The sequence below is a fragment of the Plasmodium sp. gorilla clade G2 genome (assembly GCF_900097015.1).
Source record: "Plasmodium sp. gorilla clade G2 genome assembly, chromosome: 10".
NCBI lineage: Eukaryota > Apicomplexa > Aconoidasida > Haemosporida > Plasmodiidae > Plasmodium > Plasmodium adleri (nom. inval.).
The window spans coordinates 1,020,001-1,037,577 of record NC_041702.1 but is presented as its reverse complement, the minus strand read 5'-3'; the positions used below and the strand labels follow the sequence as shown (position 1 = coordinate 1,037,577).

The 17,577-nt window shown below is 18.0% G+C and overlaps 5 protein-coding genes across 5 annotated transcripts in view; 4 read left to right on the top strand and 1 right to left on the bottom strand.

Annotated features, from left to right (window-relative positions):
• Positions 1-24: 24 nt before the first annotated feature.
• Positions 25-819, top strand: PADL01_1025800 (DNA-directed RNA polymerase II, putative; the record flags this gene model as incomplete). Its single annotated transcript, XM_028682329.1, has 2 exons — positions 25-273; positions 535-819. The coding sequence occupies 2 exons, from the start codon at positions 25-27 to the stop codon at positions 817-819; spliced, it is 534 nt and encodes a 177-aa protein (XP_028538618.1).
• Positions 820-3,716: 2,897 nt separating this feature from the next.
• PADL01_1025700 (peroxiredoxin merozoite capping protein 1, putative) lies at positions 3,717-5,385 on the top strand (the record flags this gene model as incomplete). The annotated part of the gene is made up of 3 exons (XM_028682328.1): positions 3,717-3,735; positions 4,086-4,330; positions 4,462-5,385. 3 exons carry the CDS (start codon positions 3,717-3,719, stop codon positions 5,383-5,385), a joined length of 1,188 nt encoding a protein of 395 aa, XP_028538617.1.
• A 1,040-nt stretch (positions 5,386-6,425) lies between these two features.
• On the bottom strand, positions 6,426-8,099 carry PADL01_1025600 (mitochondrial ribosomal protein S22 precursor, putative; the record flags this gene model as incomplete). The annotated part of the gene is made up of 1 exon (XM_028682327.1): positions 6,426-8,099. The coding sequence occupies one exon, from the start codon at positions 8,097-8,099 to the stop codon at positions 6,426-6,428; it is 1,674 nt and encodes a 557-aa protein (XP_028538616.1).
• A 1,607-nt stretch (positions 8,100-9,706) lies between these two features.
• Positions 9,707-11,911, top strand: PADL01_1025500 (U3 small nucleolar ribonucleoprotein protein MPP10, putative; the record flags this gene model as incomplete). The annotated part of the gene is made up of 1 exon (XM_028682326.1): positions 9,707-11,911. The coding sequence occupies one exon, from the start codon at positions 9,707-9,709 to the stop codon at positions 11,909-11,911; it is 2,205 nt and encodes a 734-aa protein (XP_028538615.1).
• A 1,902-nt stretch (positions 11,912-13,813) lies between these two features.
• The window catches only part of PADL01_1025400 (conserved Plasmodium protein, unknown function), a gene marked incomplete at both ends in the record, with an annotated part of 5,043 nt that continues 1,279 nt past the window's right edge, over positions 13,814-17,577 (top strand). Inside the window, one exon of the mRNA XM_028682324.1 lies at positions 13,814-17,577. This exon is cut by the window's right edge and continues 1,279 nt beyond it. Within this exon, the coding sequence (XP_028538614.1) occupies positions 13,814-17,577 (3,764 nt within the window).

Here is a 17,577-nt window from a genome sequence, read left to right as displayed (position 1 = left end):
TAGTTATGCTCATTCCATATTAAAATGTATTTTGTTATTGAAGAATGGAAAAATGTAATCATTAAACCGAGCCAGCTAGGCCCTAGATATCAACAATATATTGAAGATATGTTAAGAAATAGTGTAGAAGGTCAATGTAGTGTGAAATATGGATATGTTATTTGTGTTATTAGAATAATTCATAGTGAACCTGGGCGAGTTCAGGATGGAACTGGTATGATTGTAGTTAAGGTTAAATATCAAGCCATTGTTTTTAAGCCCTTCAAAGATGAGGTAAATAAAATAAATAAATAAATAAATATATATATATATATATATATGTATATATGTGGGAGTGTTAAACTTTGTATGAACATTTTGATATTTTTATGAACATGTTCATATAATTTAATGAACATTTTGATATTTTTATGAACACGTTCATATAATTTAACGAACATTTTGATATTTTTATGAACACGTTCATATCATTTTTTTATATATTTATTTTATTTTATTTTATTTTATTTTTTTTTTTTTTTTTCCAATTTGAAGGTTTTGGATGCCATTGTAACGGACGTGAACAAGTTAGGTTTTTTTGCTCAGGCAGGTCCATTAAAAATATTTATATCAAGAACGGCAATTCCAAAATATTTCGAGTATTCTGAGGATTCACATTACCCATGTTTTTCATCAGGGGATTATAACATAAAACCCCAGACAACAGTTCGCATAAAATTACAGGGTATACGATATGATTTATCAAATATGTTTGCCATAGCAACAATTAATAATGAATATCTTGGATGTATAGAATCCAACACTTTGCAAGTCATGTAAAATAAATTCATAACAATATAAAATTAGATATATATATATATATAAGTATATATTTTTATTTATTTATTAAATCCCCTTGCAATGTGCACGTAAACTTTGTTATCTTTAAAATTTATGTATATACATATAAATATATATATATATATATATATATATATATATATATAATATATACAGGCTTATACATTTGTCATTTTTTTTTTTTTTTTTTCATTTTATTATTTTTTTATAGTATGTATAATATATATATTTATATATATATAACAATTAGTCTTTTATTTTAATTTTTTTGTTTTTACTCGTGATTATATTATATTATTTTTTTTTATATATATATGGCAAAAAGGTAAACAAAAAAAAAATATATATATATATTAATTAATTTTTAAATAATTGGGACAATTCCCATTAAAATGATACTTATTTTAACTTTAAGTTCATAAAATAAAATATTAAGAGAAATAACATAATAAGTAAACTATTTGTTAATATGTTTTTATAATTCACTGTTAAGTAATTTTATGATTTAATAACTTTCATAAAATTAAATGAGAGGTATATAATAATATCTTTAATGTATTTTTTAGTAATATTTCTTATGGATAACCTTTAAGAGAAAAAGTAAATTAATAATAGCCCATGGAACAAAAAAAATATAATAATAATAATATATATATATATTGTGTACTCTTTTCATTTTATCTAATGACAAGATTAAGATCAGTATAATAAAATCTCTTTAGCATTCAATGGATAAGAAATTATTTGATGATACATGTTTATTTTTATTTTTACTTCTCATAATAAATTAATAACATTGGAAATATTAATATTGATAAGGTAATATTTTATATTTTATTTGTATCATATTGTATTGTATTTATATTTATTTTAAATGAAATTATAAGTTTCATTAAATTGTGCAAAATATGTTGACTATATAAATTATAAATTATTATTATTTTATTATTTATATATATGATTATTTATTCTTACAAATATAAAAAAAAAATAAGCTTCAGGGAATTACTTTTTTTATTATATAATTATCCTTTCAAGGGAAAATATATATTTATTTATCATTATGATATTTTATATATTTAAATTATGTAAAAAAAGAAAAAAATATATATACATATAATATATATTAATATTTTTTTTATTTTTTTTTTTTTTTTGTAATATTGTATAATAAAAAATATATATATATATATATAAACATTTTAGTAATATTTATTTTAAAAGATGTTATATGAGGAAAAAAAAAAAAAAAAAAATTTACATATATAATATTAATATATATATATATTATTATTATATGAATGCAGAAAAAATCTAGAAATAATTTATTCTAACCATATAACCGAGTTATAATATTATATATATAATAATATACAAAAATAAGTACATAAAAAATATATATTATTATAATTATATATAATATAATATATTATTATAATATTTAGAACAAAATTATAATATTATTATATACATTATAATATATATAATATAATAATAATTTATTTTTATGTACGCTTCCCCCCTCCCGATAAATTTATATTATAAATAAAATACATATTATATATAATAAATTCATTTGACAAGTACATATATATATATATATATATATATATTATTTTTCAATGGTTTTTTAAAACCATGAAGATATTACTATTTATTATATAATAAATATATATATTATTATTATTATATAAAAAAAAAAAAAAAAACATTCCTTTTTTTGAATTTGTACATAAATAAGACAATAAAAATTATTTTTAAAAAACAGAACAAAAGCTGGTTTATATATAAAAAAAAAAAAAAAAAAAAAAAAAAAGAAATACGTGCACTATGATATATATATATTATATATAATAATAAATTATATTGTTTTAATTTTTTTTTTTTTTTTTATTATTGGGGGATAGACTTATTTAAAAAAAAATATATAATATTTGTATTTATATACTAAATTATATTCATCTAAACAAATCTTTTGGGTTTTGTTTTTGTTTTTTTTATATAAATCTTAGTCAAAAGTCATATATATGTAAAAAATAATATTCTTTTAATTTTTGGTGCTGTGAATATAAAATAATTACAAAAATATAATTATTTTTATATATATATACATTATTATTACAATTATTTACAAAATAATTATTTAAAAAAAAAAAAAAAATTATAAAAAATACATGTATGATATATATATGTATAAATATTATTGTATATATAATATTATTTTATTATGTGCTATGATTATGCACAAAAAAATAAAATAAATATGAAAATAACAAAAAAATATGAATGTATTATTATATGTATATAATATATATATATATAAAATACATACATACATACATACATACATAGTACTACATATATATATTAATACATATATATATAATACATATAATATATTATCTTATCATATATATAATATATATATAATATATATTTATTTTTTCTCGATTAGATTAATTTTTTTTTTTTTTTTATAATTTAAAAAAAAAGAAATTGTACTTTTTTGTTTAATAATTATTTTTTCTTTTTTTGTTCTTTCCATTTTTATATAAACAAAAAAATAATTGTTTTTTAATAATTTTTTTTCAATTTTTATAATATTTTTATGTGTACAAAAAAATAAAAATATATTTTATCTTTTTTTTTTGTTGTAAAAATAAAAAACAAAAACAAAATCTAATAAAATATAAAATTGTTACAGAAAAAAAAATAAAATAAAATAATAAAATATATTAATAATATTTTCTCTTGTTTTACAAAATATTATTCTATGAAATATTCTTAGATTAATATATTAAAAAAAAAAATTCAACCAAATTTTTTTTTTTCTTTTTTATAAATAAAATTAAAAAAAAGTATTCATTAAAAAGAAAATGGCTCAATTAGCAGAAAGTAAGAAAAAATAAAAAATAAAAAATAAAATAAAAATAAAATATATAATATATAATATATTCATATATGTCCACCATATTATAATAAAATATATATATATATTTATATGTATATATTTATATATAAGACCAGAAAAGAAATAAATAATAAAATAAAGTATCTAATATGATAAATTTATCGTGATTTAAAAGTATTACATATGTATTTATATATATATATATATTTTTTCATTTAACCCATGCATACATATATACATATATATATTTATATATAATAAAAAATCCTTTTATAAAGACGTTGCAGTAATATAAAAATTTTTTTTTTTTTTTTTTTTTGTTGTTTATTAATAGATACAGTATTAGATGAAAGCGTTCAAAAGGTTGAAGTATTAAATCATAATGGAGAGACTACAAGTTTTTTCAATGAAATCGAAAAACATAAAGAGAACAATGAAGGTGTTGTAGTTTTTACATACCCTAAAGCAAATACCCCAGGATGTACCAAACAAGCAGAATTATTTAAAGAAAAACATGAAGAATTTGTAAATAAAAAATATGTTGTTTATGGTTTGTCTGCAGACACTGCTGAGGAACAAGTAAAACAAAAAAATAAAAAAAAATAAATAAATAAATAAATAAATAAGTAAAATATATATATATATATATATATATATATATATACATATACATATATATAATATATATATTTTTTTTTTTCTTTGTGTAGCTTAAATGGAAAGAAAAACTTGAACTTCCATACGAATTATTATGCGATGTAGACAAGAATTTATTGAAACAATTAGGTTTAACTAATGATGAAGATAAAACTGTAAGATCCCACTTTGTTCTTAAAAACGATTTTACAGTCTCTTATGTAAAAAAAAGTGTATCACCAGGAAAGTCTGCAACACAAGTTTTAAACTTTCTTGTGAATGGTGATGATGGAGGTGATGACAAGGAGGAAGAACAAAATGAAGAAAATGAAAATAATGAAGATAAGAATGAAGATGAAAATGAAGATGCAGAAGGAGAAGAAGAAGGAGAAGAAGAAGAAGGAGAAGGTGAAGGAGAAGACAATAATGAAAATGAAGGTGAAGAAAAAACTACAGATAATAATAAAGAAAAAACCAAGAAATCATCCAGTGCACAAAAAAAAAAAGGTAGTGTTAGTAGTACTGTTTCTAGAAAATCAGTAAAAAGAAGTAGCAAAGTTGCTAAAAAAAATGTTAAAGTTAAAAAAGATATAAAAAAAAAAACAAATAAAAAAGCTGATAACAAAAAAGGAAAAAATATGAACAGCAAACTTTCCAAAGCTAATGTTAAAGGTGCTAACAAAAAAAGTGGAAAAAAAAATAGCATTGTTAAAAAAGAAGATAACAAAAAAAAAGGAAAAAATAATAATAATAATAAGAAAAATAAAAATCTAAAAGATCTTAAAAACAAAAATATGAAATCAGGAAAAGCAAGTGTATCATCATCACATAAAAAATTAGCTAAGGGATTAAAAGATGCTGCTAAAAAAGTTGTAAAAAAAATAGACAAAAAAAAAGAACAAGCCAACAAAAAAAATAACAAAACTAAAAATATAGCAAAAGGAAATAATATGAAGAATAACAAAAAACCAGCCAAAAAAGTTGTAAAGAAAAAGTAAAAATAAAAATAAAATATATATATATATATATATATATAATATATATATAATATATTGTCACAAATAAGTATATAATAATAAACAAACAAAAAGTAAAAAAAAACAACAAATATTTAAAAAATATATAAAATATATATAAAAAATATATATATGATAGATAAGTGTATGGTGCTACAATATTTTTAGGACAAACGCATGTACAAAAAAAAAAAAAAAAAAAAAAAAAAAAAATATATATATATATAATATATATATAAAATATAGATTTATATATATATTTATATATATACTTATTATATACCTATTTGATATGTACATTGTCCTTTATATGTAGCACTGAAAAAAAAAGTCGTGAATCGTGTATAAACATTTTATACATACCCACAGTTATAATAGATCTAAATCACATATAAAATTATATAATATATATATATATATATATTTATTTATTTTATATGTAAATGCTTAATATCCTACATGGATATAATAAAGATGTTTTTATATATACCATTAAAAATATATTACATTGTTATGCACACATATATATATATTTATATATATATTTATATATATGTATGTATCTGTTTTTTTTTTTTTTTTTTTTTTTTTTCTCCTTCCTTTCTCTTTATATTTTTGTGTTTTATTTTTTATATATATGTACATATTGTATATATACATGTAAATATTTTAAAGAATGTTAATTTTATTAAATATTAATCTTTTGTGCATTTTAATAAAAATTATGATGAAAGTTGTTTAAACAAAAAAAATAAAAAAATAAAAAATAAAAAAATAAAATAAAATAAAAATATAAGTAACATGTCAGAAGAACATTTTATATTTATATGATTTATATGTAGAATAAAATGTATATATTCCTTTCATGTAAAAATTTAAAAAGACACATAAGATATATACAAATATTATATATATTAGCAATGCTAAACTAGTCCCTTATATTATTCCAAACATATACACATATATATATATATATATATACATATATATATTATTTATGTCAAATTTTTTTTTTTTTTTTTTTATGAACCGTAATATTGTATCGAACGAGAATCGAAATACTCCTTAGTCTTGTTGTCTACTAAGGAAGAGGAATTTTTTTTTTTTTTCATTTTTGTATATAAACGATATAAATGCTGTTTTGTTTTTTCTGGAGTATATAATCGTGCATCTGGACGTGTAACTCTTTTAGTAAATCTCCATAGATCCCCCCATAATAATTTCCTTGCATTTTTATATCCATATCCTTTTAAAATGTGACCATTTTTTGTTTTGAGATTGGTTATAAGAGGAGAACTTTTTGTGACAACAAGTCTTTCAAAATTATGAGGATATGAACATACATCTATGAGTACATGTTTTCCTGCTTTTATAGTAGGCATTACAACTCTTGGCCAGAAAAAAGATTTTTCTTGAAGTGTTAAAGTTTGTTGTTCATTAGAATATTTCGTTCGTGGTCCTTCTTCTTTTTTAATAACAAGATAAGAATATTTTTCTTCTTCAACATTTTTAGATCGACTACCTTTACAATATATATGATGAGATAATCTATGTACTCGTTGAGAAAAATGACACCAATCTTTTCCTGTCAGAGCCAATGGACATATACTTTCATGAGAACATGGAGCAACAATATGAAACTTATCATATTTTAAATCACAAATAAACATTTCTCTTATTGCATGCAACATTCGAAATCCTGTAGGTGTTCCATTTTCTACAATGATTATAATACCACCTTTTATTAATTTATTCCATAAGTTTTTTATAAAAATATTTCTTGAGTTATGATCATATAATGAGAGAAGAGTATGTGATAAAATAATCAAATCGTAAGAAAATTGTATAGACTGTTTAAATTGTTCATGCTGTATTTGTTGCATGTGTGATGTATTTTTTTTTGTATTTTCATATAAATTTATTTGGTGCTGAATATTTGGTATATGATCTGTCAAATATTTAGATATAGCTAATAAATGTTCAGACGGTTGTATAGATAAGATATGTTCATACTTATGATTATAAATTTCATTAAATGCAATAATACCTACTGCTGGTATTTGAGAATAATGTAAAATATGTGTAGGTAAAAAATTTGGTATACGTAATTTTATTTCATTAAAAATTCTATATAATATAGAATATTTAGAATTAAATGTATGTAATGTATATGCTATAGATATCTCTGGAAAAAATGATATATTAATTTTATGTCTTATATCTTCAGAATAACTTATAGATGCTTGATCTATATCTTTAACTTTATTTTTATATTCTGTTATAAATGTTTTTAATAATTTATATGATTTTTTATCTAACATCTTTTCTATTTTATTTCTATCTTCTTCATTATAACATAATAATTTTGATGATAATATCTTTGGCAATTCCACACAAGTTCTACTGGTAATTTTTTTAGAAATATAACGTCCTAATTTTTCTAAATCTTTTTTTTTTATAAATTGTTTTGATAAATTATATAATTTTATTCTTATATTATCAGGAATTTTTATGGTTTTTAAAGAAACCATACTTATTTTATCTAACTCTTCAATTACATCTGCACTCAAACTTTGACTTTCTCCTATACTATCAAATTTATAACCTCGAATTCCAAAAAAACGTATACCACTATATATCCAAACAAATTCTTTCTTTATCCCTACTTTGATACATCTAAAATTAAGAACCCTCATATAAAAAAAAAAATGTTCTTATAATACTACACTTAAAAGGAATCACTATTTTATATATCAAAATTTACACACATATATAATATATAAAATATAAGGACATAACATAAATATATAAATATATAAATATATATATGTATATATATATATATATGTATATATTTATATATTGTGTTTATATAATATGTATATAATCTTCTTATACACCTTTTGGCTTTATCCAAATTAAAAAAAAATGTTCAACGAGCCTCATTGGAAGATATTATATATTACTGAAGAGATAGAATTAGTTTTTTTTTTTAACATTATATAAATATTATAATATTAATACTTTATATATACATATATATGTGAATATTTCAATATATCTTCATATTTTTTTTTTTTTTTTGAGATGATCCCATATTAATATTGATTACAATTTATAGAGAAGGTTAAATATGAATAAAACATATAATTATGATATATTTTATATTATTATTTATTTTTTCATAACATTAATTTTTATATACACATCTATCATAAGTACATAATTATATATATATATATATATATTCATATAACCGTTGAATATTTAAATTTTTTTTTTTTTTTGATTATTATATAAACTATAAGAGATTATCATATTTTTTAATTTATCCTTTTAAAAAATATTATAAATAAATATAATATAATACATACATATACATATATATTATATATATATATATATTTAGGAAAGAAAAGATATTTATTTTTGTATCATCTTTTTTTATTTTATATAAAAATGTAATTTGCCATCAGTGAAGTTTTTATTTTTTAAAATGTAGGTCCACCTCATTCATATTATATAAATATAAAAAATGTGGGGTTATAAAAAAGAATTTTTTTTTTTTTATTTTATTCATTTGTTTATTATTTATTTATTTTGTTCTTTATGTTTTTATTTTACAACATTGAAAAAAAAAAAAATATATATATATTATATATATATGTGGGTACTATTTATTTATGTATATAAAATATTTATATATATTATATATATAGACCCTATAAATTTTTCTTTTTCTTTTTTTAAATATATTTATAAATATCGTTTACCAATATGTAAAAAAAAAAAAAAAGAAAATTTTAAATTAAATATGATTTATTGATTGATTATATAAAATATTTTCATGTAAAAGAATCAGAAAAAAAAAAAAAAAAACAATATATTTATATATATACCATATGTTTTATTATTTATGTTTAATATAAAAAACATGTTCTATATAATATATAATTTATATATATATATAAAAAATATTATTATTTATATAAAGATATATAATAAATAATTTATAGAGCATTATTATATGAAAATAATAATATCAGTATTGAAATGAAAAAGAAAATATATTATATATAATAATATATATATAATATATATTCATTTATTTCTTTGTTGATTTAAATAATTTTTTTTTTTTTTTTTTTTTATTTAATAAAATTTTCAACATCATAAAATATAATATAATATATATATATATATTTAATATATATATATTTATTTATTTATATTAGATACGTTGTCCCCTTTTTTCATATCATAATATATTTTATTTTTTAATTATTTTTATTTTATTTTAAATATGGATGAAGGAAGAGTAAAGAAATATACCGATTTTATAAATTCTTTTGCGAGTTTTAATATACTAGATAGTCATAATAAATGCAATCATATGGAAAATAAAGACAACTTAATAGATATGATTGAATATTTTTGTAATTTTTTAATTAAATATTTTTATAATGACATTAATATGGATACTATTAATATTAAAGAGTCAAATTTAGACTCAGAACAATTGTGGTATTTAATCGAATGTTTAATAAAAAAAAAAAAATTAAATAACCTTCTTGAATTTTTTAAAATATATGAAAAGCAGATTGATGAAGAAAATTGTGATAGAAAGAAGGACAAGAAAATAAAATCAGGATATAAGATAAATAAAAATATAAATGACAAATGCGATGATAATGAATCCATTGAAACTTATGAAGATAAAATATTTTCTCAAAAAAAAAAAAAAAAAACACAGGAGAATAAAATGAATAATGACCATAGCATAAAAAAAAGAAAATTAAATTCAATTCAAAATAAAGAATCTAAATTAAATAAAAAGAAAAATAATAATGACATTGAGAGTGACCATAGTAATAATCTTGAGGAAGATGAGAATCAAGACAGGTTTTTTAATTTTGAGGAAATGGAATCATTTTTAAATAAAGAAGAAGAAAAAATGTTAAAATTAAATGAACAGGAGGAGGTAAAAATAGATGCACTAAATGAAAATTATGAATCTGATGATAATCAAGAAAGTGATGAGGAAGAAATTGATTTGAATAATTTTGAGGATACATATGAGGATGCGAAGAAAATGAAATATGCAGATTTTTACAAGGATGTAAATGGGATGGATAATTATGATGAAGATGATGAAGATGATGAAGATGATGAAGATGATGATAATTATGATGATGATAATGATAATTATGATGACGATGACGATAATTATGATGACGATGACGATAATTATGATGACGATGACGATAATTATGATGACGACAATCATGATAATGATGACGACAATCATGATAATGATGACGACAATCATGATAATGATGACGATAATTATGAAAAGAAAAAATTATATGATCGTAAGATAGAACAAGATATATACGAAATAAACCAATTTGACAGTCGTCGTAGTGATAATGAGGATTCTTTATCAAACGAACATATTGATGATAAAAAAAATGATGATCTTCAAGAAAAAGAAAAAATCGAAAAAGAATTAGTTGCTGAAAAACATTGGTCTTTAAAAGGAGAAGCCTATGGATATAATAGACCAAAAAATAGTATTTTAAATTTAAATTTTGAAATACCGAAGTTGAATACATATAATAATAATAATACATTAGAAAATAAAAATGTAGGAAATATGGAAATTACAGATGATGATGATGATGATGAGGAAGAAGAAGAAGATGGTGATGATAATAATAATAAAAATAAGAATAACAATTCTTCTAAAAAGAAAGAAAATAAAATGAACACACTAAATAATGAAATCGAAACTGTTGTAAAACAAAGAATACAAAATATGCTTTTTGATGATGTAGAAAAAAAAACTATAGAAGATATTGAACTTGAAGAATTTAATAAAAATGATGAAATAAATTTTGATAATTTAAATTTTTCTAAAAGTAAAATAAGTCTAGTAGATGAATATACACAAAAATATCAAGAGGATATTATAAACTCACAATCAAAAAATAAAGAAATTAATTTACAAAAAATAGAAATTATGAATCTATTCAAAAAAATTATGCATGCATGTGATTCTTTATCAAATGACTATTTTATTCCAAAACCAATTTTATTAAATAATAAAAATAATAAAATGGCTACATTAAATATTGAAGATTCTGTACCTATGATTTTATCTGACAAAAATAAAAAAACAGCAGAAGAAATATTCAAGCCTCAACATATAAAACAAGCAAATGAATTAAACAAAGAGGAAAAGAAATCTTTAAGAAAATCAAAAAAAATCAAAAAAAAAAAAAAAATATTAAACCAATTTAAACAAACAGGTATTAATGAACTAATAAAAAGAAATACTGAAATAAACAATAAAAATAAAAAAAATAAAGATCAAAAAATTAATCATAAAAAATATGGAGTATCATCAAAAAATAATTTGCAAAATAACAAAATTGGAAACAGGTACAGTTTTGGTAGGGAAATAGCCAAAGCACTAGAAATGGATAAAATAAAAAATAAAATATAAAAATAAAATGTAAAAGTAATAGAATAAATTAAAGTAATAGAATAAATATTTCATATTCATATCATTCTTTTGAAATCTAAAATGTGAAAGAATATATGATTTATTTTTTAAATGTATTCATTTTATATAAATCATTTTTTATTCCTCTCATAAAAATTTTTTATTTTTTTTTTTTGTAAACAAAATGGATAAATATATATAAATATATATTATATATATTATATATTATATTTATATATGTTTTATTTATATATGTTTTATTTTTTGAGGGACTACATTTTTTTGTATGCCCTTTTTTTTTTTATTTTTTTCGAACTTGAAACTTATTATCAAAGAATATATTAAAAATTAAAAAAAGAATAATGCTTCTTATTTTAAATATAACTATAGTTTTATTTTTTTGTTATGATTATATATAATTTATAAAAAATTATAGAATTATAATATTTATTGAAGAAATTATTTATTTATAATATATTTAAAATATATGTCAATTTTAAACATTTCAGTGTTACTAAATATAAATAAATAAATACATATATCTATTTATTTATATATTAAAAAATATGCATTTATTTTGATAAGTGTGTAGGTATTTATAATTTCTTTCTTATCATATAAATAATAGGCTACAATGAGTTGTTCATATGAATAAAGAACTGTGCCACGTTTTTAAAAAAAATACACATAAAAATATATGTATCACATATATATATATATATTTAATATTTTATTGAAACATTAAGTAATGAACATTGCCATATTATATAAGAAACATGTTAATATATATCCACATAATAATAAAATATAATTAATTATGCACATAAATATAAAATTTATGTAATATATATATATATATATATATTTTTCTACCTCTATATCTATCATATCAAGACAACACATCATTCATATTTTTTTTAAAAAATAAACAATATATGATATATAACATATATATTATTTTTACATGCTATGAGTTATATATATATATATATATATATATATTTTTTTTTTTTTTTTTTTTTTTTTATTATATATAAATAGTAGATACTACCAATTTTTATGTTAATCTATTTATAAAATAAATAAGAACAAATAAACTGATATGAATGATAACAAATATATATATATATAATATATATATATATAAGAAAAAAAATACATAAATGCAACATATATATATATATATACATATATATATATATCCACACTGCTTGCAATCTTATTTAAAAACAAAAAAAAAAAAAAAATAAAGATAGAGAATGAGAACTATCCTTTTATATAAGTCACATGTTCTGTAAAAAAAAAAAAAAAAAAAAAAAAAAAAATAAATAAAACATGTATCAAAAAAAAATATATTTATTTTATAAATATGTTGTAAAGTATTATATATATATTATATATATATATATATTTTTTTTTTTTTTTTTAATTTTACACATGTTGTGTATTCTTTTACAATAAGTATATTTTTGTTAATATTTTGAATATGTCAATATTTTAAATTTTAAATATATATATATATATATAATGATAATTTTAAAAAATAGAAAATAAAAGATAAAAAATAAAAAACAAATGAATTTTTTAAAATAATATATATATATATATATTTATTTATTTATTTATTTATTTATTTATATATCATTTAATTTTTTTTTTATTTTGTTGTTGTGTTTTATTTGTAGTTATAGTACATACAAATATGAGATGTTCATATTGTTTATATGAATTAACATATTTTATATATATATAGTAAATATCAAAAGGTGTTTAAAGAAATATTTATATTTTTGTTCTTGTCTTGATATTACAAAGTAATATATATATATATATATATATGTATATCATTTAATTTTTTTCTTTTATTTTTACTTTTACTTTTATTTGTTGATCACAAAATTAATGTATAAGAAGAAGACCAGAAAAGACTCAGATGATTTTTATGTGTCAGCAGCTAGCGAAAAGAATGATGAAGACAAACTTTATGCATCAGATAATAAAAACATATTGAATCTTTTAACATCAAATAATGAACCTATAAATAGTAATGTAGAGAATTATTCTTTTAATGATATATTAAACAAAAATGATTTTATTTATCATCAACATGTTAATAACAAAATAGAGAATACATATAAAAATGTTAATAAATATAAAGAAGAAGATAATAATGTATTAATAAATAGTGATACAAAAGATATTCATAATAATTTTTATGATGAAGAAAAAGAAATACAAGTATTTATAGATATATCAAAATTATTAGAAAGCAAAGAAGAAAATGAAACCTACATTAGTCAAGATATATATAATGATATTTATGATATGAATATAAATAAAAATATAGCAGAATATCCAAAAAATTTATTAAATGATAAAAAAATAAATGAAAATAATTATTATTATTATCATTATGATGAAACACATTTGTCGTATGGATCTATTCCTTATGAAAAGAAAGAAACAAATGCATATATTCCATATGATTTAAATAATATGTCTTATGATTATTTTTATAAAGACACATATATCAATGAACATGAACATACTAAAATAAATTCTCTTCATGAGGATATAAATCTGTTCACTCCTAAAAGCAAACAAACAAATGGACAAAAAAACAACATCAATAATAATGATAATAATAATAATAATGATAATAATAATTATTATAATTATTATCATAATAATATATTTGTAGAACTCACAAAAACTTTACATGATCAAAATAATTTGAACCATCATAATTTCGATTCTACAATATATCCTTTTGAAAATAAAAAGGATTTAACAATAAATTTATTTAAATCATCAAGTAACAAAATAAATAAGGTACATACAAATAATAATAATAGAAACGAATCCATCTCAAATAATATCAAAAACAATATAGATAGTCCTTCCATAGACAACAATAAAAAAAAAAATTTTTTTTTTTTTGATGATGATAAAGATAATGTGTTCTTAGAAAGAAATATTTTAGAGAAAAATAATATAGAAAAAAATAATTTAGAGAAAAATATTTTAAAAAGTGACAATAATTTGATTGATTATAAAAATAAATATGACGAAAATGTTACTAGGATTATAAAAGATAAACCAGATCATTTTTTAAATTATATTTATAATATAGAAAGTAATAAAGAAGATATAAATTGGAATTTAAAAAATAACTATTATGTATATGAGAATAATAAAATTGAAGAAGAACTATCAACATGTTTAGATAATAACATATCTTTAGATACATTTAATTATCTTTATAAAAAATATAATGAAGATACATGTAATATATATGATAATAATGAAGAAAAATCATTTTTTATAAAAAAACAAATTCTAAAAGAGACACAAATGACTATAAAACAAAATGAACAGACAAACAATCTTATAGAACAAAATAATCATAATAATAATCATAATAATATTATGAGTCGTCATATAAATTATAATAATAATAATAATAATAATATTATGAGTCGTCATATAAATTATAATATGGAGTGCGCACAAAACATGGAACCTTATAAAGATATATTACAAAGAAATGAACAGAATTATATAAATAATACAGATAGAAAGATAGAAAAAATGAATGATATAAATGATATAAATGATATAAATGATATAAATGATATAAATAATATAAATAATATAAATGATATAAATAATATAAATAATATACATATAAATAATAATACCTCTGTTTTTACTAATATGGATATACAGAAAATTTATTTAGAAAATTATAATAAACAACTAAAAGATGATAAAGAATATATGCAAAAAAATAATAATAATTTATCTTCTATAATATCTTATGAACAAAAAGTTTTTAATCACAATAATGATATGATTAAAATAGGTTCATCAGATGTAACATATAATAAAACACAACCTTTAAATGATAATCTAAATAAACAAGAGGAATCCATATCCTCAAATATATGTACATCTATTATTAATTTTAATAATGATAATAAAAAAATAAAAGAACCATATAATATAGAGCACACAATAAATAATTTAGAAAGTAGTACAAAAAAAAAAAAAAAAAAAATTATTAGTATGGATAAAGAAAATGACGTTGAAATGAATAAAAATAATGATAATAATAATAATAATAACAATAACAATAATAATAATAATAATAATAATAATAATAATAATAATAACAGTGACCATAATAATCATTTTAATATATCTGATGAAGATAATGATTTTTTTCATTCTTTTATTTATTGTAATAATTCTGGAACTTGTCAAAATAACAAGACATATGATACAAATCATTGTATATACAATCATTGTTATAATAATATAAATAATGATAATGTGTGTAAAGAAAATCTTTATTGTGATGAAAAAACAAAAGATCTAATGTATGTATTAAAAAATAAAGTTTCAAAAAAAAATATTTCAGATGATGAGAAGATGAAACAATTTTTTTTTTTTTATGAACATATGAATAATAAAAATGTAGGAGACAAATACGAAAAAGATAATAAAAAAAAACATATTCATATGAATAATATACAACAAAGAGTTTATTATAATGAGGAGAAGAACAAAGAAAATGGATATGGATATAATAATAATGTGATGAATGACAAAAGAAATAAAATGGATTCTTCATATGTAACACCAAATATATTTTTGAGATATAAAAATGGTAATATTAATAGGAATGATCATGTGAATGGTCATATGAATGGTCATATGAATGGTCATATGAATGGTCATATGAATGGTCATATGAATGGTCATGTGAATGATCATATGAATGATCATATGAATGATAATATACCTTTTTATAACAATATACATGTTAATAAGACGCTGCAAAAATATTTAGAGCCGCAAAAAAAGAGTGCAAATATTTTCGAATCCCTTAATTCTTTTATATACAACTTTAAGAATAACGAAAAAAATCATAACATAAAAAAAAATAATAACAACAATATAAATATTAATAGTATTTATAATATGCTTAATCAGTATGATCATGAAGATGAGATGGGGTTAAATAAGTTGGATATTCATAAAAAGATAGATAATAATAGAAATAAAATAATTAACGATATAGATAATATTAATGAAATCAAAGAAGATGATCATAATAAACATGTTGATAATATAAAAATAAATAATATGATACATGAAAAAGATATTTACGATGATTTGAATAATTGTAAAAAATATAATAAAAAAGAAACCATGAGAAAAAACGATGAAAGCATTAATCTTATTTCATCTAATGATCAAAATAAAAAAAACATCAACCATATAAAAAATAATAATAATGATAATAATAATAATAATAATAAGTGTTATTATTATATGATGGATCCTTTTGTGTCTACATATACAAAAAATGATACCATGAAAAAGGAAAAAATTATTCATCCTCAAATAAATAATAACATGCAAGATAACAGAATAGATAATTATGAAGAACAAAAAAATGATCTTAATAAAGTAGATGAAGATAATATTATTTTAACGATTATATGGAATATAAATAATATTTCTCTCTTAACTTGTAGTAACAATAATTTTGTTGTCTCACCAGAATTTAAGACACAGACAAAAATGAAGGAATTCTTCATATTATTTAATATGAACAATAAAAATAATGAGGACACCAAAAAATGTGATGACATCAA